This window comes from Drosophila obscura, unplaced genomic scaffold, assembly GCF_018151105.1.
Source record: "Drosophila obscura isolate BZ-5 IFL unplaced genomic scaffold, ASM1815110v1 contig_150, whole genome shotgun sequence".
Classification (NCBI taxonomy): Eukaryota; Metazoa; Arthropoda; class Insecta; order Diptera; family Drosophilidae; genus Drosophila; species Drosophila obscura.
In genome coordinates this window covers 2,809,427-2,834,459 of record NW_024542736.1, presented here as the reverse complement: position 1 = coordinate 2,834,459, position 25,033 = coordinate 2,809,427, and the positions used below count along the sequence as shown (strand labels likewise).

At 48.2% G+C, this 25,033-nt stretch overlaps 3 protein-coding genes across 4 annotated transcripts; 2 read left to right on the top strand and 1 right to left on the bottom strand.

Annotated features, from left to right (window-relative positions):
* Nucleotides 1–8,570: 8,570 nt before the first annotated feature.
* LOC111082317 (transmembrane protease serine 2) lies at nt 8,571–10,937 on the top strand. Its single transcript, XM_022378520.2, has 4 exons — nt 8,571–9,493; nt 9,563–9,755; nt 9,823–10,503; nt 10,574–10,937. The coding sequence occupies exons 1-4, from the start codon at nt 9,394–9,396 to the stop codon at nt 10,827–10,829; spliced, it is 1,230 nt and encodes a 409-aa protein (XP_022234212.1). The 5' UTR covers nt 8,571–9,393; the 3' UTR covers nt 10,830–10,937.
* On the bottom strand, nt 10,867–18,407 carry LOC111082307 (lysosome membrane protein 2). The gene is made up of 7 exons (XM_022378501.2): nt 17,664–18,407; nt 13,029–13,120; nt 12,449–12,961; nt 12,214–12,374; nt 11,849–12,129; nt 11,657–11,775; nt 10,867–11,584 (listed from the first exon to the last, which is right to left on the bottom strand). Exons 1-7 carry the CDS (start codon nt 17,698–17,700, stop codon nt 11,132–11,134), a joined length of 1,656 nt encoding a protein of 551 aa, XP_022234193.2. The 5' UTR covers nt 17,701–18,407; the 3' UTR covers nt 10,867–11,131.
* Nucleotides 18,408–24,340: 5,933 nt separating this feature from the next.
* On the top strand, nt 24,341–25,005 carry LOC111080340 (neuropeptide F). Of its 2 annotated transcripts, none has more exons than XM_022376299.2 (2): nt 24,341–24,659; nt 24,719–25,005. In XM_022376299.2, exons 1-2 carry the CDS (start codon nt 24,375–24,377, stop codon nt 24,749–24,751), a joined length of 318 nt encoding a protein of 105 aa, XP_022231991.1. In that variant the 5' UTR covers nt 24,341–24,374; the 3' UTR covers nt 24,752–25,005. The 2 variants fall into 2 exon arrangements, with proteins under 2 accessions (XP_022231991.1, XP_022233494.1); XM_022377802.2 differs by having other exon boundaries at nt 24,344–24,650.
* Nucleotides 25,006–25,033: the final 28 nt, after the last annotated feature.

Here is a 25,033-nt window from a genome sequence, read left to right as displayed (position 1 = left end):
TGGCTGTGCTGCTGCCGCCTATTGCAGATGACCGTTTTACCAATGTTTCGTTCCAGTTGGGGCCATCCATATATCCTTGTGCGCTTCCTTCAGTGTGTGAGTGTGTACGGCTGCATGTGTGTGTGACGCGACGGTGCGTGTTGGAGTAGGCAAATGTTTAAATTTCTTTTTACCTGTTTGCATCTCAAGTGGCCAAAGGCGGTACCACACAGACACAGACACAGTCACACATCCTGCTTTCGCTCTCTGCTTTGGTGTGTGCGTGTTTGTGTGAGAGGAAACGGAAGCCGGCATTGACACAGTTTGAAATTTACATGGGCCCCAGCCCTGGCTGAAGACCAACTCAAATCTTGAATGCCTTCTAGCGTTTGGCCCCATTTCTCAGCGTTTAGCTGTCCACCTATTTCGTGTTGTTTTTTTTTCCCCCCTTCTCGTTTTACCATTTCTCCATGTCTCCCTCTTCATTTTTCTCTCCGCTCTTGGGCTGCCTCTGCCGCTGCCGCTGCCGCACAAGTGCTGCCACTAAGCGTTCCGTTGTGGCTCACACACGAGTGCCTGGGGACGGCAGGAGGGGTGGGGATGTACGAGTACACACGTTAACCTGGGCACGGCAACGGCGCATTATTTGATGGCAGGGCCCTCCCTGCCTCTGTCCATCCCACCCACCTACGCCACATCCCCCACGCCCAATACACCTGCCATGCCCCATCAACTGCCTACCAGCTGCAGCTGCTGCTGTTGCTGCTCCTTTGGCTCTCGCCTGGTGGTGGCCTTTTGTGCAGAGGACGTTCCGTGCCAGCCACACACACCCACCCACACACCTGCCTCGGCAATGGCAATGGCAACTTGATTAGACCAACATGAAATTAAGTAATTTTGCTGTATTGTTTAGTGTTTCTTCTCGGCAACAGCAACAGCAACGGCAACGGCAATGGCAATGGCAATGGCAGAAGCAACAACAGCCACCACAATGGCCAACGAGAACAATGCGAGTCTCGAGTCCCGAGTCTGGGCCAACTAGGAGAAGCGCACAAAGGAGAACAGAGAACCACCAAACAAACCGAAATTAATGAAAATATTTTTATCTCAGCTGCGAATGAGTCGCCGAATTCGGACACTTTCCCCGACGCTCCTTGGAGCTTAATAAATCATACGAGTGTATCTGCAACAGTACTAAATAATAATGGAAGAAGTTCTGGCATTAATTCTGAACATAAAACAGAACAGTGTAAAGGTCAATTGTATTTTAAATTGATGGAATGCATTCTTCTAAATGCTGTTTCCCTTCCCGCCAAATAAAAATTCTCTCTGCATGCCTCACACAAATCGTTTCACCCATTCGACCATCCTCTTCTGTTTGCATCTCATTTGGCATAATCAGCATAAGCGGTACAGAACGGAACGGTACGGAACACTTATGCCATGAATTCTCAAATCGCAGAAATGGCGAGCCAAACAATTAGAGGAAATTTCATATAATCCGCACCAAAATGAACTCGTTTTGAATTTAAATTCGCTTTGCCGAAAAACTGTGGTACCTACAATGCGTCGACCAGTTCTAATTTCCATATTTGCTTGCCCCTTGCGAGTGTATCCCTGGAAGAGACCAGCACCGACCAGAGCCAGAGCCAAAGCCAAAGCCAGAGCAGGAGCCACAGCCAGATGCAACTGCTGCAGAGCCACTGCTCTGCATCTGAGGCAGTTGTGGCGCTGCAAATTGCGGCACACTGGGCGGGATAGGTGAGTAAACCGTTAACTCTTCAACGCCCTCCGCCCTTGTTAGCCCTGGACCTGCACCCGGACCTGGACGTGGACCTGTTCCTGTCCCTGTACCTGCCCCTAAGCTGCTCCTGGCTGCCTTGAGCGTGGGATTAAATCAGCTTGCCCCTAAAAATAACGCAAGCTTGTCATGCATGGCAGTGGCAGCCCCCAGCCCGGGTGGCAAGCTGGCATGGTGAGGCAGCCCCAGAGTTTCCTTCACGGTGGGCGTGTCGTGTCGTGGCGTGGCGTGGCGTGGCTCGGTGCTTCTCTGTGTAATTTACTATTATTTTTTAAGCACTTCCCCTTTATGCACCGTGCTGCACACAAACAATTTTATTGTTTGTTTCATTTCGCATTTTGTTTGTCTGCAGTCTGCGTCTTTTCTGTGCTCCACTCTGGAGGTGGCAGGAAGGAGCCAGCGCGGGTGCCGCAGTAGCACGTGAGAAATTACACATGTCCCCCGAAAATGTTTTCAACATATATGCTGCCATGCAATCTGCATGCATCCCATCCCATCCCCCAGAAACAAAAAATATATATCTGCATCTGCATCTGCACCCGTATCCGTGCTCGTATCCGTAACTCTGACTATTTGTTTGTCTTCTCATTTTGTTGTTTGTTTGTTCGCTCTCTTCTTTTTTGTCTCTGCTGCTGCTGCATGTTTTGTGTGTTGGCTGCCAGATTTATGCTTTGGCAAACGGAATTTGTCTCGTGTACTACATCCACCAAACGAAACCAAAGCAAAGCAAGCCAAAGCAAAGCTTTCCCCAGCATCCATCCATCCATCCATCCACCCTCTAATCCGAATAAGAAATTGATGACCCGAGATATGCGCTGCAGTTGCAGATTTTCCTCAGGCCAAATTGAATTTACCGTTGGCTCGGTGGCTCGATGGCTGCTCCGTGGTGGAAACGCCGCTTGCGTAATTATTTCCACGTGCTTTGAGGGTCATTTCGGAATTATTACATTTCCCACCCACAAAACAAAGGCCTCTACGAGTACTTACCTAATGCTATGCTATGGTCTGCTCTGGTCTGGTCTGGTTTTGGCTCGGCTCGGCTTTCGCCGCTTTTGAGCCCATAAAATGAATTTTAATTTGACCTGCCACCTGACTGTCCACAGAGCCCCCGGCCCAACATGTCCTTCCGCTCAAAAAAAATGCAGAACACTTTTTGTGTGTTTACAACCCGGAAATATTGCAAACAAAATACTAAATAAGGAATTAGAAATTCGAATTTGTCATGCCCCACAAATGCTCTGTAAAACGGCAATGCTAAAGCTAATTATTATTATTTTTCAAGGCTAAATATTTATAGAACTAATCTCAGATCTATCTAATCTTCAGTCAACTGATGAATAAGTTTCCTGACATTTGCTATGCAAAGAATCGCTGGGGGGATAGCAGCAGCGAGATACTCATCAGCAGCCTCTTATCAGCAACTGGTTGTCTCAGCGATAGCTGGATGATATTATTATGTTTAACAAACTTCTCATCTCCACAAAGTACTTCCCATGCAAGGCCTCCTGATTGAGAAATCATTTGAATCGTTGCTAATTCTAATCCAATAAGATAGGGTATCAGCATAGCTTACGGTGTGTTTGTTCTCCGAACCAAATACACATACACACACATGTGCCTACATATGCAAACACATATGCAAAATAAATACCAGACCAAACGGATGGTATAATAACAATTATTGCTTCGCCCGGCCCCAATTTTACAATCCTCTTTTGGCTTGGACTCCGACACCACAGCACTCTCACACCCCCGCTCCCCCCTCCCGGACGGGGGCGAAAGGACAGCGGAAGCTGAAAATTTCATTGATTTTGGCAACGGCAACGGCAACGGCAGTGGCAGTGGCAACTGGCGACGGAAGCCATGAAAAAGCCACCAGTCAGCAGTCAGCAGAGTGCCAGTCGGCACTCAGTAGGCAGTGGCCCAAAAATGTTGGTAGGCCAGGCCAGAACAGGCCACTTGACTGGTAATTTATATCTTCGACGACCTCGTGTAAGCGATACGAGGGGAAAGGATGCGATGTGATGGAATGGGGGATGGGATGGGTGCTGGGTGCTGGTGCTGCCTCTGGTAATGTGTGAGGTCTAGGCTAAGGTTATGACATGCCCCCGGCCAAGCATTGCCAACAAATTTGTATAAACAACAATGAGTATCTTGTTTTTCAAGGCAATTGCCGCATTTGTATCTGCGACTGCGTCACTTTCACCGCAAAATGTTTGTCAGATAGCAGGAAACGTTTGCCAAAACAAAAAAAAGAGCTCCACGACTGATCCCTGATAAGGCGAAGGGGGTTTTTCTTATCAATGTGAAATGAAGACGTCAACGGAGAGAGCATTATCCACAGCCATTATCCACAGCAGCAGCAGCTGCTGCTGGTGGGTGGGGTGGGGTCTGAGGCTGAGGGTAGGCAGCCCTAATTGGAAATTCAAATTTCATTCAATTGCCTTGGCATCTGACAGGCCTCGGCCTCGGGTTCGGCTGCAGCTGCCCCCCATCCATCCAAAGTGCAATTAGCAATTGTGCCCCGAACTGGGGAGACAGCAGCCTCATCAGCCTATGAGGCTTCTGCTTAGCTATTACATATATTTACTTTTCTTCGCGGCCTGCATCTTTCTACTCTTATTTATACGAGCATTAGGTAATTACGTTTATCTGACTCTGGACTGTGCCACATCTCTATCTGCGACTGCCTGCCTGCCTGCCTGCCTGCACTGCGGCACAATCCACGACAGACAGCGGCAGCGGCAGCAGCACCTCCAACAACAAACAGCAAACAGCAAACAAAGATTCATGACATAATTTTGGTATTTAATATTTTCTTCACTTTGATTAGACAATCTCTTTGGGTGGGAGGGAGATGGGGAAAGAGAGCGCCGCGCCGCACCGGTTTGGTGCACTGCATTTGACGGGTTCAAATGAGTTCGCGGCATTTAAATGTTCAGCCAAATAATTTGCAACTTGACAAGCATATATGTATGTACATACCTCCCCACTCGCATGTAGGCAGTTGTGTTGCCACTTGCAACAGTTTCGCATCAGCATCAGCGGCAGTGGCAGCGGCAGCGGCACATGGAAACCACAAATTTTGCGCCACATAAAACAACCGCCAGAAGAAAACGAAACAGCAACAACAACAACAAACACACAGATAAACCAACAGAAAAGCCAACAAACAAGAAACCGCAACTTCCAGACAATATAATTTTTTTTTTTCGGTTTGTTTGTTTTGTTTTGTTTTTTCCGCCAGCAGCATTCAAGCCAACTAATTGCTATTAATAAAACAACAACAACAGAAAAAAAAAGCCAAAGAAGCGGCTGGGGCAGCGGCAGCGGCAGCAGGTGAGACGCTCGCTATTAGGGGACGTCTTGGGTGGGCGCTGCATGGAGCAAAGCTTTGACTTGGGCCGATCGGAATGGCCAAAAGTCGTCGTCTGCAGCCGATGATACACTACACAATGGGCCCTTGCTCTTGTTAGCCCAAACTGTGTGGAACTGTGTGGTGGTGGCTGGTGGAAAGTCGAAGCCGAATCGAATGCTAGCCATTGTCTGGCTGGCCCACTGCGACGACGAGGAAAGCTGAAAAAAGGCCGTCCAAATGGGAGCTGGGAGCTCATCTGTGATTAGTGTTTTGTGGGGCTTCCCACACCTGTTGATCGCTGGTCCCCGAATTCCGCTGTGAAAACTCCGCACGACCCCACTCCAGAGCCAAACCAATATGTACATAAAAATTCAAAATTTACCGCATTCACAGCGGCTAATTGTTTGCGTTGCTTGCAATCAAAGACGCGCAAATGCCAAGCAAAGCAAACACCAAGGATGCATATACTAGATATTTTATTTGCTGATTGTCGAATCCACAATGCTCTTTGGATGAGTCTCAGCTTGGGCTGTGGAATCCCCCCACAAGAAATCATTGTGGAATATTCGTTTCCAGACCCGCATGACAGGTGTGCATTAACCCTTTGCCTGTCATCAGGCAAGAACATTAGGCTTAAGAGGTTTTCTCCAGCTAACAATTATAATCACACTTATGTCACGCAATGGCGATGCTCCGGCTATTGCCTAACATTAGGTAACAATTAATTGCGAGTACGGGCTTACGTATGTAAGAGCATTGCCAGGGCAATATTGCCACGAGTGAGGCATGAGTCTCTTTTTGTTTGACAAAGCCAAGCAAAACACTTGGCACGGCACTGCTGGGGCGGATTGGTTAGGTGGCATGTGGCATGTGGCATGCCATTGCCATTGCCACTGTCAGTGGCAAACAGCGGCAAGCATAAACTTGGAGATACAGGAAACGGCAACAGCAGCAGCAGCAGCAGCAGCAGCAGTAGAGGCAGCAGCAACAGTGGATAAATTTGAGCAGCATCCGAAGGGGGCAGCATCAGCAGCTTGGAAACGTGCGACTCAAGTATGCAACAGAGCACAGCAGCTGCGGCAGCCACTTGAGGCAGGCGAAGGCACTTTCGTTTTCATCTGATCGTCAGTCGGGTGGAAAGCGTTGCCCGTTGTCTGTTGCCTATTGCCTGTTGCCTGTTGCCTGTTTGCCACTGCCACTGACGTTCGTTGGTAATGTAATGCGCGCATCTTTAAGATACTCCACACCACACCACATTGTGGTTGCTGCTGCTGCTGTGCTGGCATGCAAATGCTGCCTGATATCGATCAGCTGTGACGCAGCTATGAAGTTGTCCCACCAACTATCCCACCATTTGTCTAATTGTTGAGTTTCTCGAACTCCAGCAGAGCATCCAGCAGCGCGGGGGCCAGCAGCTGATTGCCGATCGCCGATCGCCGGCCACATGTTGTTGCACAATGATGCAACTGCCATTGAATAACATCAGAAGTGGCCAGCGCGGCCAGCAGCGGCAGTAGAGAAATTGCAGCCTATGCAGCAGGCACTCAGCACTCAGAGCTCAGCACTCGGCAACATTCAAGGTCCCGAACTTCGATTTCTCCCAGAGATCGATCTACGTGCCCACTCCGTCTGGCTTGACTAATTTGTCCGTCCGTTGGCATTGCCATTGCCCGTTGCCCGTTTGCCGTGGCCGTTGCCTGGCTGACCCGCAACGCTTCCGTCGATTGTCATCGCCGGGGCATGCGTAAAATTTTATTTTATTTCAATTAAATCTGTTTGTATATTTCCATTTTTTTTGTTTTTGTTTTTTGCGCAGTTTGGCTGGAAAGTTCCCACAAGACACGGGCTCGGAAGGGAAGTGGGAGTGGAAACTTTTCTTGAAGCTGTCTTCATTTTTGGGTTGGATTGGGCAAGCGATTTCTGATTTTTCTGATTTTTTTGATTTTTTGATTTGATTATCCGGCGGCTGCAGAAAACTTCGTTCGTCATCGTCAACCCCAACGTACGTGTACAACACGGCGCCTGTTAATTGAACAACAACAACAACAGTCAGTATTGGGTAAATGCCAACGCCCACCGCCCCCACCACCACAAATTGACAGGCTGCTGGCCAAGAGCAACTCGGCAGTCAGCATCTTGGCTTAAATGATCAATCGGCTGCATAAACAAACTTCCCGCTGCTGCAGTTGCTGTTGCAGTTGTTGCCGATGTTGCATTAACAACTTCCCCATTGGCTTTGTGTATGTTTTTCTGCTGGGGCTGTGGCTGTGGCAGTTGCACCAACAAGCAACATGACTTATGGGTTTGTGCATCAACACGGAATTCAAGTCGGTCGCTGCTGCTGCTGGTGCTGTTGCTGCTGTTGCTGCTGCTGCCTTCATCGCGTAATGAAAACGAAAGTAACTCGCACTCACTCACCTGGCTCTGGCCAGCCTACTCGCTCCCCCACTCATTCTCGCTCACTCGCTCACTCGCTCACTCACTCACTCACTCAGTGAGGCAGTCGCACAGTCGCTGGGCAGCCAGCCACACGCCGCATCATTCACAGTCGACCGGGAGCCATATTATGCGCATATTTTATATTAATCGCGATTCAACTAATCACTTGACATCTTACATTGAAGCAGGCGTTGAATAGTCGCCGGCTAATCACTCACTTAAATGACGCACATAGCCATGCTCGAGCTGGGGACACAAAATGTGCTTCAAATGCCACAATGACATTTATTGGCATTCGGTGGCATTCATACGGGTGCGAGTACGAGCAAAACAGATCTGGTTCAGAGCACCTCAACGGTTCTGAACTATGTGCCGCTCGGTGCGCATTTAAATGAGCCTCAGATATAATTGGACCCACCAGTCGCGGGTAAACAACATTGCGAATGTTAAATGCACACCAAGTCCCAGAAGACTGTGCCCTTATCTAACGTTGAGCTTGTTCTAGGGAATATTAAATTCAAATTTCATTAATATTTAGCACATCATGCAGAGCGCTTTCTGTGCATACCTAAGCAGATATGTATATATAAAATTGCATACTAGATATATATGACAGAATGACAAACCAATTATACTTATCACACTTCCACATTGAATAGATATTTGCTATACGGAACATATAGTATATATGTATGTTATATATCTGCCACTGTGAATGATTTCCGACTGTGTGGCCAGGCCAACTTACCCTTTTCAATCCGCCACTAACCATCGTCTATGTGGTTGGCTGTCGCTGCCTCTGCCTCTGCCTCTGCCTCTCCGATCTGCACCGCCTGCCGTTATTTTATTTTTGTTTTTTTCACTTTCGTTGGCTTCGTTCGCCTTTGTTGTAACTGGCGGGGGCATGCAACACTGCTGCGCAGTCGACTGCGCAGCATCTGACGCTGTAAACGAAACGGTAAATGTTTGCTGGCAAACCCGAGCAGAGCACAGTTGCATTTTGGCGCTCGTCCCAAGCGATTCATACATATTCGCAGGCGCCGAGCCGCCCCATCCACAGCCACACGAAATCCGCCAACAAAACTCTGGCCGTCGCGCACGCGCTCAACGAAAACGACAACGACAACGAAAACGAAAAGCTGCAAGCCGAGGCCGAGGCCGAGCCACACAGCAGCAGAGACAGCACAAGTAGACGCGAATAACCGTTAATATCGAGCAGCCGCAGGGCGACCAACAGTTAGCTGGGGCCCATTATATAACCGAGAGTGGAGAGCAGCTTCTGGTTCCAGCTGCTGCTGGCACTTCCCCTTCGCCAGCGCCTTCTACTTCTCCTGCCTTCTGCCTTGAGCTTCTGCGTGCCATTTGGCGATGTCGATGACGCCCATCTCGAGCTTGAGCTTGCGAACTGCTAATTAATGCGCAGTCGTGAAGAGAAAAGCCAAAAAAAAAAAAACGAAGCTGGGAAACCTCTTAAATTATTATATTTAAGCCATTAAAAAGGTCTGGGCCAAGCCGTGAGTGCGGACTAATAAAGAAGCCAGTCGAAGGCGAAGTCGGAGTTGCAGTTGGAGTCGTAGTCCACCTCTCGTGGCACCCCCTGAACCTGAACCACCACCCCACCCCCTCTGCTCCGCTCATCTCAGCTCATTTGACTGCGAGCGTGAAAGTGAAAAGCATCTGGACAGTCGACACCAGCAGCATCATCAGGATACAGATAGGCACAAGACAAAGACACATCTGGCTGCTGAGGGTCAGTCATGCGCACGATGAGCAGCTGAGGCAGCTGCCCGAGGAGCAGCCAGCGAGCGACCACGAGATGAAGCAATCACAGTCGTCGCCGCATCAGCTGGCGAACGCCCTGGCCCTGGGCTTGCTGCTGCTGCTGTTTCCCAGCAGCTCCCGGCAGTTCGAGACGGGTAAGTCCGGTCCGCCATCACAGTGCGGTGTACGGAAAAGCTTTAGCTCTCCATTTCTCACTCTCACAGACTGCGGCTGTCGTCCGGCGTCGTCGCGGCGAGGACCTCGAATCATATCTGGTGCGACGACAAACGAGGGCCAGTTCCCCTGGCAGGCATCGCTGGAGCTGCTGCATCCGTCCCTGGGCTTCCTGGGGCACTGGTGTGGAGCCGTGCTCATCCATCAGTACTGGATACTGTCCGCCGCCCATTGTGTGCACAAGTAAGTACGATGCAGGAGGCAGGCCGTCCGCTCGAAGCTCCTAATCCTGACGCTGACTGCTCCTCAGCGATCTCTTCAACCTGCCCATTCCCCCGCTGTGGACCGTGGTGCTGGGGGAGCACGATCGGGACGTGGAGTCGGGCAACGAGCAGCGCATACCCGTCGAGAAGATTGTGATGCATCAGCGCTACCACAACTTCCGGCACGACGTGGTGCTCATGAAGCTGTCCAAGCCGGCAGACATCGCCCGGGCCTCCAACATTCGCCGCATTTGTCTGCCCTTCATGCTGGCCGAGTCGCAGGCTGACGCGGCCCTGTCCGCCGCAGCGGCCGAGGATGTGCTTGGCCAGCAGCTGGACCTGGAGCTGGAGGATGTGCCCGAGAAGATAGACAACTTTCTGCGCAGCGTGCAGAGTCGCCGGCGCTACCGGAATGTGACTTCGCCCAGCATGCGGGAGCTCATGAACATGAAGATACTCAGTCGGATGCGGCAGGCTCTGGCGCAGCGCTCCTCCCCGCGCAGCCTGAAGCGCACCCGACGGCGCAACGACAAGCTGATGAAGCTGGACCCAAGGCCTGCTGGCGGGGACTCAGTGGAGCAGAAATATCTCAAGCCGAACGGGGAGTTGGATCCGCGCGAGATGGCCTTCGTTGACTGTGTGGCCACCGGCTGGGGCAAGGCCAATATCAGTGGCGATTTGTCCAGCCAGCTGCTGAAGACGCAAGTTCCTTTACACCAGAATGGCAGGTGAGTTGTGGCTGTAGGGTCTCCAGGTTCCTCCTCCGACTTGTGATGATGCCAATCAATTGAATTGCAGGTGCAAAGATGCCTACGGCAGCTTTGTGAACATCCATGGCGGCCATCTGTGCGCCGGCAAGCTGAACGGCGAGGGAGGCACTTGTGTGGGCGACTCCGGCGGTCCACTGCAGTGTCGCCTCAGCCACAATGGACCCTGGATACTGGTGGGGGTCACCTCGTTCGGGTCGGGCTGTGCCCTGGAGGGCTTTCCCGATGTGTACACCCGCACATCGTTCTACATGAAGTGGATTGAAGATACAATTGCCTCTCATTGACTTTAGATTGGCCCGCCAACCGATCAACTAGTAATCGTTGTAGCTATAGCTATCGACCTGTATTTATCGCATACGCTACAAGTAACTGTACCCCTAGCGTTATCGTTATCGTTATCGTTAACTATTACGTAAGCATAGAATGTTCCCTAAGTTGTTTCCAATGAGCACAAATAATTTACACGGAATCTTAACTCATAATATCACAGTGGGGATCCGTTCCGTCGCCAAGTCTCAGCGTCGCCTGGAACATCCCCTCGTCCTCCTCGTACTCTTCCGCTTCTTCTGAGTCCTGTCGCCTGTGGCTAAGCCTCTGCTGGCAGGGGCTTGGGCTTAATACTGCTGCCGTCCGACAGCAGATGCTGCTCCTCCTGCTCCACCTGCAGCGTCGCCACAGCCGAGGATTTGCGGAGTGTCAGACCGCCGGGGCGACCTCCCTTCTCGGCCTGCTCCACCTTGAGGAACTGCTGCTGATTGGCCGAGGGCCAGCAGCAAACCAATAGGGCCGTGCACAATTGGTAAACGCCGGCCAGCAGCATTCCCAGGGCGGCAGTCCACTGCAGCAGGTGGAAGCCCCACTTGATGCCGTGAATGAGCATCCGCAGGCTGAACGAGAGCACGTCGATGTTGAGATCGACCCACAGCAGCGGCAGCACCATGTCCTCGAAGGGTTCCATCAGGCTGTTGAAGTTCACTTTGCCCACCACCTGATTGGCCTGCAGTCGCAGATGGGTGCCCTGCATGGGAGCTCCCAGTTGCTGCAAGGAAGAAAGAGAGACAAAATGGTTGCAGAAAGGTTCTCTATGGTGGCTGCTGGCACTGCGACTTACTGGTTGCACCACGAAGGAAGAGCCGAAGCGGGACTCGTCCGGTTTAAGACCCTCGAATGGTTCCAGCAGGCTAGGATCGCCGTGCATGAAATGTGGAAAGGTGATGGCCAGTGGAAGGTCTATAGAACAGAGTTATAATTTTTGTTGTTGTTGGGTTAGTTGTAGCTTTTATCCATTAGTGCTAGTGCTTACTGTAGTAGCAGGGCGAGACACTGCCGACGCCCTTCTTGAGGCAGCGATTGTTCTTGCAGAAGCACGAGGAATTCGGATTGCCCAGCTCACTGTCAAAGACATCCGCAGCCATCACAAACTCGTACGCATCGATGCCGTTGTACCTCCGGGTGCTATTGAACCGCATGGGCAGCCGACGGCAGAAGGTGCGTCGGTACAGATAGAACGCGTCCTGCTCGTTCATGTCCCGCGGGAAGAGGGTGGCATCGTGACTTCCCCAGATGCGATTGCACATCGTGCCACTGCCAAGAAACGAGTACGAGTAGGAGTATAAATTTATAGTTCATTTTTATATGCATATAGTGGGGAGGGGGGGCATCACTCACTTGGTCTGCTCATCGTACTCCCAGCGCGAGAATCCACGCTCTCCATTGATGCTGTCCAGCGTGTAGGCACGTGGAGAGTCGGGCAACTTGACGCCGTATTTATCCTTGAGCTCTGGCAGATACATGTTCACAACATTGCTCTCGTTTCCCTCACGGAAAAGCTAAGCACACACACAAAACAGAAATGTAAGTAAATTGCAATGGGGAAGGGGCTGGGTGATGGGGGACATTTTACCTTCTCCATGATGCCAAAACTCTCGAAATTAATCCAACTGGGAACGAATTTGGCAGCCAGCTCGACCAAATGATCTTCGTAGCCCCACATGTACTCGTGGACCGTCATCTCCAGTATGGGCTGCGCATTCAGGCGCTTGGCCACGGCACTAAGCCCGAGCGAGGCGAACATCGAGAGGCTGGCGGCCATGGTGGTCACTCCCATCAGGGGAATGTTGGGCGCTCGAATGCGATCGACCTTCGGATCGCCCACGGACCGCTCCCGCACAAAGATGTACTCGCGTCGCGGCGAATAGGATATCGTGTTGTTGGCCTCGTTCAGGGTTATGTTGTGATTGGTGAGCACCTCCTGGTACACATACGGACCGACCTCTTCGATCTTCAGCTTGGCTGCCGTGCCATCCATGAAGGCCTCCGCATTGGTGTAGTTGAACATGTAGACATTGATGTACACATCGATGGGGGGATCGAGCCACAAGCGGTAGAGCAAGGTGCCAGGCTTCAGGGTCAATTGCTGCGTACCGTGATGATTAGGATCAGGATATTCATGCTGTATATTGATTAGTGATTAGTGAACTCACCACATCCAGGATACTCTGCACCGGATCGGATACCAGAATGAGCGACCCGAAGAACAACAGGGTCATTCCCAGGGCAGCACATCGCAGCAGCTCTGCAATAAATTAGATCAGTGGAGTGAGGTGAGTTACGGCTACAGCAGAGTCATGCAACGCCGTCGCCGTCCGCCGTCAGGGCAGCTGCCGGCTAAAGTGCAACTGGTTTGCCTTTGCCACAGTTCCAGTTCGTATCGCAGATCGCTCGCTCGCTCGCGTGCGTGCGTGCGCCTGCCTGCCTGCCTGCCTGACCTTCACCGCGGCATTCGGGGGCAAAGATCTGCGACCTACCTCAATGGCAGGAGGTAGCAGGAACCAGCCCCAGCCCCAACACCAGCACCAACCAAAACATAAGCAAAACAATGATGCAGGCCAGACGATGACGATGCCCGAAATACCGATGTTCGGTTCAATGAACGTTCTTCGATTTAATAACACCAGGAAAAGGAAAAAGGGGGAAGGAGTACGAGTAGGAGTACGAGTACGAGTAGAAGCAGGAGCAGGAGAACTTGACTGGTTGTTGATTCTAGAAAAACATCAGCCTTGAGAGCGGGTTTCTTTGGCCTTGTTTAGAATATTAAAAGCACGGAAGATGGGCGGCCGGGGGCAAGGCCACACATATTAATCTATGCTGCTGTGCAGCTATCTCAGCTATCAGTTATCAGCTATCAGATTTCATATTCTGTTCAAGTGAAATCACTCACTTTACGACTCAAACTCGTTATTCTCGGTGTGAGGCTTTGAAGCTCACCTTCCTCAAAGATTATTGGTCTTTGCACACTTGCTGCGAGTATTTCCGCATTTCCGCACTCGAGAAACCCTGGCCTGGCCTGGCATCCAGTTCGGGCCTAATCCAGACTATGGACACACCCCAGAACACTCACACTCACTACTCACACTCACTACTCATCAACTAACAGTCGATCATGGCCCGTCAGTCGTTCCTTCGTTCACTTTCGGTTGCGTTCGGCTATAAATCAAATGCCAAATCTTAGCCCATTTATCGGATAGAAACAGAGAGAAACAAACACAAATTGTTGCCAAAATAATGGACATTTCTAATGAGTTACGAGGAACAGAGACAAGCACCTGCCCAAGATCAATGAACTGGCAGGCTGGCAACTAACGTCTGACTGGCAAGCCCCTAGCTAAACTCCAAATCCCCGCCAAGATACTGAGCAGCAAACAGCATAAACACATTAACCATTTTTGCTTTGATGTCAACTGTGGTGTCAAAAATAGGTTCAAGATTTCACAATCAAAACAAACCGCGATGAGACATGGCGAGCGAACGCCTCAAAGGTTCGTATAAAACCAGTAATATTGTACATTTAAATATACCTACACTACACACATATGTATGTATATATTGAGAGAGGAAACACGGCATGGGCATAGGCATAGACTCATACATATCCTTGCCTTGAGCGTGACAGCAAAAATTACCGATATCAATGGCAACATCCATAAATTAAGCCGCAGACAAAGCGTCGCAAATTATTCTGGTGCAATGGAGAGACATACACACACCACACACATACAGATAGAGTCAACATCCAAAAATCCAAAAGAGCCAAAAAAGCAAAAAAATCAAAAAGAAATCTCCATTAATAGATAAATGCGAAGAGTTGTTGCATTATGCAACAATTGCATTGCCAAAGCTGTGGCCAAAGCCGAAACGACGATGACAATTTGAAAGATTGTCGAACACGAGACCCAACCACAATCACATCAGCTCTGAGCTCTCAGCTCACAGCTCAGCTCTGGCAACAGTATGAATGAAAGACGCTTGTCTTGATCTCGCGCCAGCTGATTTCAGTGATCGCTCTGAACTTGTTTCTGCCAGCAGCAACAGCAACAGCAACAGTGGCAGCAGGCAGCAGACAGGCAGTGGAATAGCAACAACAAGTCTCGGCTCAATATCAGTCAGCGTGAGGCGCCATGAGGCATACCGTACACATATATCAGTTACTAAGTATGAGCTGCTGCTGCTGTTGCTGCTGCTGAAGTTCAAGTTCGCTGCAATTTGCCGGCTAGTATATAAATAAAAACCTGAAAATTAAATCTATCTTAAAATGCACACGGACGGACGTTGGGACAGAGATTTTTGGGGGTTTTTTTTGTTGTTGTTGTTGTTGTCCCGATGTTGAGTCAAAGATCGGCGACGGACAGCAAAGCGGCAGGGTCTGCGTCTGAGTCTGAGTGTGACCCACAAAAGTCAAGAATGAATATTTTTTGTTTCTGACAGCCGGACGCCGATCGGCGAACGGCAGTGTGTTTAAGCCAACTTCAAGAGCGTGTGAGCCAGGCCAGCCCGAGAGCCAAACTGCAGGGGTATGCGTGCGTGTCCGAGTCTGAGTGTGTGACTTCCGTCAAACGACAATAAATTAGGCAAATACAAATGCTAGCCGGCGGGGGGCTGGGATCGGGCTGGGTCGGGTCGTGTCGTCTAGTGTCGGGCCTGGACTGGACTGGACTGGCCAGCCAGGCGAGAGATTCGCGCTCGTGTATCCACAAGATACGCTCGCTTCGCACTGGAGATTCATTCCGTCTGGTCTCAATGGCTTGTGCCGATCGATCGATCCGTTGGTTTCTATTAGCTTTTTTTCTGTCGTCGTTGTCTCAGTTTCAGTCCCAGTCTCTCAGTGACGATGTTTGTTTGCCTGTTTGCCTGTTTGCCTGTTCGACTGTGTTTAGCTAATGATTAATCCCGCATTTGTTGCTATTTGCTTTTAATCATCACCAAAAACCGAAAAACCGAAAAAAAACCCAAAAACCCTTAAATAGTCGCAGTCAAAGTCTCGCTGACAATTAGATGACTGCCAATAAGGAAAAGTAAATATGTTTATGTATGTATGTAGTTTACAACTTCCCCGATCAGCCTGATATTGTGCGCCTCTGGAGCGGATACTGGTACTCTATATACACACACACTTGCTGCTGTGCTCGCAGTTGTTGGGGCAAGTATAGCCGCATAGCCGTATAGCTGTATAGCTGCATAGATGTGGCTGTTGTTGCTATTGTTAATGCCTGTACAATAGCTTTTATTTGCATTGTTTAGCGGGCATTGAGTTGTAGATTGTGTTGATTTATTATGAGAGGCTCTGGGTAAATTAGTTAATTTGTTCTTAGGAATTTCTAAGAGCAGTGCAAGTCATTCCCCTTTCAAGGGATCGAATCTGTCATCATCCTCTGCTTTGGTCGGGTTGGGTCATGCCTAATACTGGTACTGGCACTGGTAATGCTCTGGAAACACTCACATACATTCATCTGTGTACTTATTATCGGGTCAATCTCGCTGGGCAATCATCGCCGCGGTTCACCTTCAGTTTTCCCACCGTGTTTATGTTGATTGAAATCATCGAACTTCATGGTAAGGTAATACGTGACATTTTCAGTCACAACCGATTTCATTTCAAATCTTAATTTATTCAAACTTAATTGCATTATTGCGTCCGGATAGATCCGTTAATACTCATACCCACACAAACACACACACACACACACACACACACACGTACGAATGAAGACTAAACTTTGGAATTAGTTTATTTTCAATGACTTTGCCTAAACGATTTAGCATCTACATCAGTGTACGAGTACAAGCAGCTATTACAAGCGGACTACAAATAATGTGATTTATGCCTAGGCCTGATCTGGGTCTGGTTTTGGTCAACAATGCGGTAGAACCCTACGCTGCGCCCTTGGTACCTCGATCGCAGCTTCCATCATGGCTTGTTGTCATGCAAATTGGCTGGGCTGCCTTTTTTCTGGTTTTGTTTGATACTAAGAGCTAATAGGCCTTGACCGAGAAGAGAACTCAGTGGGGAGGCTGTGACAAACAACCCTAGAATTCCATAATTAATACAATTTGCGTTTGTTTGTTTTAAAACAATTAATTAATTCACAGATATTCTATTTTTGGCTAATACTCGTACGAATGCAAATACATTATGAATGCTGACGTGCTGCCAAAACATTCTCGGACTTTAGTCTGAGTTCGAGCTGGAACTGGGTTCCAGCGATCCCCCCCATCCCGATCCCGATCCCGCCTATCAGACTTAAATTCAAATAAATATTTGAGCGTGTGCCAGCTGTCTCATTAATTTGAGCAACGCACCTGCCAAACTACATAGTAATAAGTACGAGTTGTATGTGTACCGTTTGCATTAGAACAACTAATTTCGGTAGGTGATAATAAATGTTTATTCCCTGGGGAGAATGCTGGACACATTTCAAACACTTGAGAGATCTGCCTGCTTGATTAGCATGCACAAGCGTTTAAAAATTGCACAATTCCCTACTAAGCTAACGTGCTGTACGGTTTAAGCAATCTCAGCAATTTGAGCAGTTTTGTGCAAGATTTTTGTTCGCTATTTTGTTGGCGTTTTTACGATCGCGTGGGGGCTGCCTGGCTGGCTGGCTTCTGCTCCCTTGGCTGGTAAAAAAAAAAAGGCGACTCGTATTAACGTTTATGGGCCTTTGGCTTTGACCAATGTGGACAACGGTCGCATGGCTTAATTAAGAGCCAACCACCGAACCACCGAACCACCCAACCACCGTCGGAGTGGCGTTGCTTTGGCTATTTTGGGTTATACTCACTTGCATTGCGCTGGTTTTTGTTGGTAAATAGTTTCATTTCAGCACTTTGAAAATGTGTCTCTAACTGACCGACCGAACGACCGGGTTTACTGATTGCACTTGATGGAAAGGAAAGGAACCGATCGGCTGGATCGGTATGGATAGGGGCGGGTATGTGGTATGGCGGGTATGGCGGGTATGCGGTATCGCAATCGCTTGAAAATTGATTGGTTATTTACTGATTTATGACGAAAATCAATTAATCTTTGTGTTATTATTTATGGCCGCTAATTAAACTATTAACAGGTCTGCCGATCCAGCTTACAGATTGAGATTGATTCAGATTAAAATTCCGATTCCGATTCTGATTCTGATTCCTATGCCGTTACCGATCAGGGGGATCAATTTGCATGGCCCCTGCAGCGGATTAATTTGTTTTGATTCGCATAAAAATAATATTAGTCTGTGCGCATTAAACGGCAGTAAACTTGTCGTTATAAAAACTATGAATTTATTGCTGGATATTTTTGTTTGTTCCACTTGACTTCACTGCACCGAATGTCCCGATTTGATCCGATCTGATCGGATCCGTTATGTTCCGTACATAAGATCCCGTCTAAGCTGATATGTACTATGTATATTCTCTCCACCAGGGTTTAGAATTATCCGTCCGTTGCTTGTTTGTTGCTGCTGGTAAGTTGTGATAAGTTTTGAATCGACTGTCACGCACTTCCTATTCCCACAAATTTTGACAACTTAATGCGGCGATCTAGACTGCAGTGGGGACCTTTATATGGACTATTGGGCCGAGCCCGAACGAGACGAGACCGACCGAGCCCCGACCGAGTGTCTAGCAGCGAGCTGGCGGCTAGCATCGAGCATCTCGCTCCCAAAGCGCGAAAATCTTTGTAAGAACCGGTCCACATTCAAGCCTCTGCTCGGGCTTAGTTCGGGCTTGGCTCGGCCTCGGCTCCGGCTCGGCTCTGGCTCTGGCTCAGGTACGCGTACGCGTACCTGTGTGCTCACATCACACATTGAGGAACACGCAGTAGTACCGAGTAAGAGTGCTACGAGTACACAGAAACATCGAGGAACATTAAGTCTACATGTCTGTGGTAAGAACCCCCTAAGTGAGGTGGGGTGCCCCTCGGGGTCGGTCCGCTCCGTCCGATGACTTGAGTTAGTTAGAACGATTCTGGCCAGTGGGATTTGAGATCGCTTTGGCTTGGCAAATTACCACAAATGACTCTATTTAATCTCTGGCAGAGCCCGCCCGACTTATATGCACAGTGGTCACGCACACGTGCCAGTGCCCGTGCCCGTGCCCTTTTTCTGTTGCCATAAATATGCATGAAGTTTTTGCCCGCAATTAAAAGCCACTTCTTGACGCAATTACATCCAGTTCTGATTCTTAGCAGATAATAACGATTAGCTATTAACTGGCTGTTCTGATAATTAGCCATCCGCTATTTAGTTTGATACTAATTGATCGTGTGCACTAGTGCCAGTACCAGTACGAGTACTACTACTAGTACCTACATACATATTTCCCGATCAGCCGATCAAGCCCACCAAGAGCAGCTAACAAATCTGGAGAGACAGTTAATCTAATAATAGTGTCTACTTACTGTCTCGTTAGTTGCTGACCTATTTCCCTTCACACACACAAGGCACAGAGCACAGAGCACAGGTACAGGTACAGGTTCCTCAAAGGAAACCTTGAGTGATCGTTGTCCCCCCCCCCCCAATCCCTAGCAGCCACGTGCGTGCTCAGACCATTAATACTGTACCCTACCAGTTCTCTCTCACTCTCTCTCTCTCTCTCTGTATCTCTTTTTTCTCGATTATGATCATTTGTCTGGGAATAGCCATTTTCTTTTTTTATTGCCCCATATTACCCGGAATTGGCTCGTTCTCCGACTCTCGGGTTGTTCTGTATGTGCCGTTTGAACCCTTGGCTTGCCACCGCGTCATCAGCTCAGCTCGTATGATCCCGAATGTGTTCGGTTCACGCCACTAACTATCATTTGACATGCATGTCGCCATTATCCCACCGTTTTGCTGTTGCTCCCCCCTGGATAATTGTTGTTGTTTGTTTGTTTATCGCTCGTTTGTCGTTGGTAGCTCGTGCCATAATTATGGCCTATCAAAAAGTGCCTCCTCCGACTCGATTCGACTCGACTAGCTTTTTATGCTTTCGAAGAAAGTTCTAGTGTGCGAAAAAAAGCTACCACAGAGCACAGAGAACGGTGTGTCGTGTCCTGGCTAAAATTAAAGCTCTTCCATTAAAAGCTTTCGTGTACATATATTTAAAAACGAATAAGGATGCCCAAAACAATACTCTTTTTTCTCGTAATGTTTCATATTTATACCCGTACTCAAAAAAGAGTTAAGGGGTATATTAGATTTGTGGTAAAAGTGGATGTGTGTAACGCAGAGAAGGAAACGTTTCCGACCCCACAATGTATATATATTCTTGATCAGCATCAATAGCCGAGTCGATATAGCTATGTCTGTCTGTCCGTCTGTCTGTCTGTCTGTCTGTCTGTCTGTCTGTCTGTCTGTCTCGATGAGCGCCTAGATCTCAGAGACTATAAGAGCTAGGGCAACCAAATTTGATTTCCAGACTCATGTGATATCCCACTGCTACAAGTGTATTTCAAAATTTCGCCCCGCCCCCTTCCGCCCCCACAAAGAACGAAAATCTGTGGCAGGCACATTTTTAAAGATACGATAAAACTAAAAACGCAGTATCGTAGAGAATGCCCATATCTACCAGACTGCTGAATCTGAATCAGATCGGTTCATAATTATAGCCAGAATGACGATTTTCAGTTGCTTCCCCTGCACCCTCCTCAACCAAAACAACACAACTCATTTTCCTTCTCGCTCGCACACTCTGCCGCGTTCAGTGCGTGAGCAACCCCTAGCGAAGGAGATGTAGAATCTAAATGGTACATGTACATTGTACAATCTACATGTTAGATGTAGAATATACATTGTATATGTAGATGTAGATATCAGATGTAGCAAAAAAAATGTAAAATGTAAAATTGTTCTAAAATTCTAAAAAATCATAAGCTCAAAAATGTATTTACTGACTGAGTACGGGTATAAGTAGAGTCGCGTCCCCAGAAGCGACTCGCACGTTCCTTCTCGTTTAAATTACAATTAATGCTACAGATTATCAACAATCATTTGCTTTCAGGCCTTTCGAATTCAGTTCGGAACTGCCAAATCTATCTGCTAGTTTAGTGACACGCCTCCAAATGTAATTTCACACCTGCCAACCCAAAAGACCTGACAAGTGTCTATGAATTTATACAAATATTAAAACAAATATTGGTTTTGCAGCACTCCGAGTGCGAGAGCGAGAGCGAGTATCTGTTTTATTTCTAGCGTATGTGAACAAACCTTTAACCCCTCTCGGTCGCAATCGGAAAGTGGAAAAATTCAAAATACCACGAATCTGACTAGAATCTAGCTAGCCTAGCCAGTTAGTCAGACTTGTTGGATATATGTAGAACAATATTTGCCTGATTTAGAAAACCAAACACAACACAAATACATTGGCGGCGAATGTACGCAAAAGTTGTTATTTGGCCGTGAAATTTGGAGTTGCAATTATCATTTGATTGCCAATAAGGTCTACGATTGTCTACTCTGCAGCCTCTGCCCAATTAGTTGACATCCTCAAGGCTAGGAAAGCCCGCCCCCAAAAGGGACTGCGCACACAGCTGCTCCGAGGGATGGAAAATTATATAAAAATCTAAGTAAATGCCCAACCCAACGGAGGCTCAAAACTATTTCGCATACATTAAACGCTCAATTAAACTAAGTAGTTTCTTAACGAGCTGCAGGGGGCAGCGGATCATCCCGGAATCCCAGCAGCACGCCGGATTATTAATATCGACATCTACCTAAACACACAGCCGGTGGAAAATTCTGAAAACTTTTCAAGTTTTGCTCAAATTGGGAGCTGGCATGCAAATATCTATGTACCTATACCATACCTAGTATTATGTGCCCGAACCAGAAATGATTTGCCATGGGCATGGGAAAGGTCTGGGGAAACCACAGACATGCATGTGACGCTGCCACCCCCCCACCACTATCAAAACGAGGCACTTTCGCGTAATTGCACCGCCAGACTCTTTGCCTGTGCATTGTCTTGACAGGTTTTGATGACGTTGCCGCTTTAGCACACGAAAGGTGACAAAAGCGAAGCCGCAGCCCAATCCGCAGAGAACAATGAGATGCACACACCAACACCATAACCCAAAAGGTCGATCGTGTCCAGCAGCTATCAACGCGGAACTATCCTTGAACCAGTTCGACCGAATGGCCCCACTAGGGCTCTTTTGCCCGGGGCTTCCCTGCCTGCTTACGAAAAAAACCCAGAAAGTTACTCTGGACCTTGATTGGTCTTTGTTCGCCGTCTTTGTTCCCCGGGCGACAAGGTGAGCCATACGGAAAGTGCAAACGTGTGCTGACATATGTGGCAGACTGACCTGCAGTGTTCCGACTTTAATAGATCATAGCTCCAATTAGTACGATGGGGGGGGGGCAATGTTAATCAGCAGCGGTTAATGGAACTGGAACTGGAGCTAAACTCTCAGGAGAAACAATGAGGAACCCACAATGTTGGATGGCAATTAGATTTAAATATGAATAGCTACCGCCCAACGCAAATGAATATCTAACAAGTTTAATTGGAACAATATTCGCAGCAGCAGCAGCAACAACAACGACAGCAACAGCGACAGTCGACAGCCACAGCATTAATATCCAGAGGTATCCAGCCACCGTAGACCAGGGAAAAGCAACAACAAGGTAAACGCCGAAGCGATAATTAGCCAGAACGTTTATTATAAATATTAACTTAATAACATAACCATATAGAAGAAGTTGTCGCCGTGACGTCACATCTCACTGCATAAGCTGTAGCATACGTAAGGAACTGTATGTAGCGAGTGAGACACGCGGACACTTTCGACTTTCGAACAGCTTAAAACACTCGCTCGGGGAAGTGAAGTGCTATTGAAATCGTCTCACCGTATTGACCCCAAATTAAACGGCAATGCAAAGTCGAGCAGTTTATGTAACGCCATGCCCAATGGCGTCGCGTATCGCAATTAGCCAACAGGCAACTAAGCCAACTAAGCCAACAGTTATTAAACAATAATCAAAATATAATAATTAATGATAGGGTTGCCAAGCGGCCGACAGCGGAAGGAGGCAGGAGGTACCAGATAGGCGGCTCTCACATAAATCAATTGTATGACTGTGACGACTGTGTGCAACATTCAGGTGGCGCAGCAGGCGCTAATCCTTCTTATCGAAAATTTGTCATTTATTCATTTATGCGTAATTCTCTATCTGCAGCTCTGGATATCTCGTTAGCCAACTGTCATCATTTGTTAGCGCTCAACAATCTCCATCGACATTTTGCAGAGGCGTGGGGATGGGGGTGGGGTGCCCATTACCGTTCCCCATCCCATTCCATGCCATCCCAAGCCAACCCTGACCCTGCTCGCTGGCATTCTCATTCTAATTTCCATTCCCATTTGCCAACCGAAAACAAAAACAAAAACAAATACGAATCCCATTCGAATCGCATCGCATGCCCACTCCCCCGACTCACCCGACTGTCAGGCGCTTTTCCGTTCCAGCTGCTGCAAAACTTCAAACACAGGAGCAGAGCAGCCACATAATTATCTTGCATATGAAAATATTTCAGAGGCTTCGCCCGGTGTTCGGTTCTGTTTGGTTTGCTTTTGCTCCGTCCGCCAATTTCCGCTCGTTCCGCGTTTGTTCGCTGCTCTGCTGCGATGTGGTGGGCGGCTGTGGGCCACGATAAGCCCGCGTAAGGCGGGTATCCTTCTGCATTATGGCACGCGACGCGTCGCTTCGGCCCCTATAAATACCTGTTGCCAATAGCTTTTGGCCAACATTTATTCACGACTGCGACCGCTGTTTACACACTCCGCTGCCGGTGACCAATTGCATTGAACCCTCTCTCTGTGTGTGTGTGCTGTGATTGAAGTTCACATCCCATTTGTTAAATACTCAACTGTAGCGGTAATCTTGACCAGGTAAGAGTGGCTTTCATCTGTGCATGGAAACAAATTCTGGCTAAATTAAAACTGAAGTTAAAGTTCTCGCGAGTTCAGGATGGGGCCATTAGCAGTGGCTATTTTTAGACATTTATTTTAAATTTTAAAATAATGAAACTTCGTTCGCTGAATCAGTCGTGAAAGCTGTATCAAATGACTATGCTGGAAAGTTCTCAGACAACAGTAGAGTTCTGATTCGTAATTGCATCGTTTCGTATGGGTCACAGTGACCTTAAGTAGCAGCTAACTGCGATATAATGGTTGTAATTATTAGCTATTTATTGCATACTCTGCTCTGCTCGCGTACGTCAGTCGCGCACATCCAAATCGTGGGCTGGGGACCAGGAACTGTCGTCAGCGAAAACTAAAAGCAGAGGACAGGCCAGGCCCATTTAGCCCGCTCACCCCATGACTCTCCGGCCATAAATAATCATACGAGAATGCCAGTTATTAAATGTGGCCCTACGAAGACCCAGCCCAGCCCGAATGGATTTGTAATAGGCCGCAATATAAGAGACATGAGATGTCAATTAGCTCAGAGTACAATAAATATTGTGATTTCTCATGCTAATTTTACGAACTCTTCTCCTCTACGTTTCTCCAGCCAGCTTGCATCATGTCCAATACAATGCGTTGCATTCTGATTGTCTGCGTGGCACTTGCACTGATCGCCGCCAGCTGCAATGTGGAGGCATCCAACTCGAGGCCACCACGCAAGAATGACGTCAACACCATGGCGGATGCGTACAAGTTTCTGCAAGATCTGGACACATACTATGGGGACAGGGCACGCGTCAGGTTCGGCAAGCGGGGCGGTCCACTGATGGAAATGCTCCGCAATCGGGAGCTGGAAAACAATATGGTCAAAAATATCAACAGCGGCGGGGAGTTGGTAAGCAAAGTGAGAGGCAAAAATACGCGTATCCACACACAGCAATCCATTTAATCTCACTCCCACAGATCCGTGCCCTGGATGAGGAGGAGGTGTTCTAAGCCCCGAATTCCGTGGACCGTGACGACCATTAAAACTCATTTATTTGTTGTTAATCAGTTGGTTATTTTTTTGTCGGGGCAATAGTTTAACGTGTTGAGAAATAAGATGTAGTTGCAGCTGCACACTAAATACTTACGGATAGATATATCTTCCATCAATTCTGGATGTTAGTTCAATAAATGACACATGTGAAATAATCGTAATATTCGCCTAATTGATCGGAAACAATCGAAATATAAACTACAACGATTAATTGGTTTGTTTTTCTATAATCCATCCCC

What these genes read in the sequence shown, in the direction of transcription:
- LOC111082317 (XM_022378520.2), top strand. Translation starts at nt 9,394, where the DNA reads ATGAAGCAATCACAGTCGTCGCCGCATCAGCTGGCGAACGCCCTGGCC. An exon ending in GCCGCCCATTGTGTGCACAA is followed by an intron (nt 9,756 to 9,822) that starts GTAAGTACGATG and finishes ACTGCTCCTCAG; the next exon opens with CGATCTCTTCAACCTGCCCA. An exon ending in CCTTTACACCAGAATGGCAG is followed by an intron (nt 10,504 to 10,573) that starts GTGAGTTGTGGC and finishes ATTGAATTGCAG; the next exon opens with GTGCAAAGATGCCTACGGCA.
- LOC111082307 (XM_022378501.2), bottom strand. Translation starts at nt 17,700, where the DNA reads ATGAAACTATTTACCAACAAAAACCAGCGCAATGCAA. An exon ending in CAAAAACCAGCGCAATGCAA is followed by an intron (nt 13,121 to 17,663) that starts GTGAGTATAACC and finishes AATTTATTGCAG; the next exon opens with AGCTGCTGCGATGTGCTGCC. An exon ending in TGTCTCGCCCTGCTACTACA is followed by an intron (nt 11,776 to 11,848) that starts GTAAGCACTAGC and finishes TCTGTTCTATAG; the next exon opens with ACCTTCCACTGGCCATCACC.
- LOC111080340 (XM_022376299.2), top strand. Translation starts at nt 24,375, where the DNA reads ATGTCCAATACAATGCGTTGCATTCTGATTGTCTGCGTGGCACTTGCA. An exon ending in GCGGGGAGTTGGTAAGCAAA is followed by an intron (nt 24,660 to 24,718) that starts GTGAGAGGCAAA and finishes TCACTCCCACAG; the next exon opens with ATCCGTGCCCTGGATGAGGA.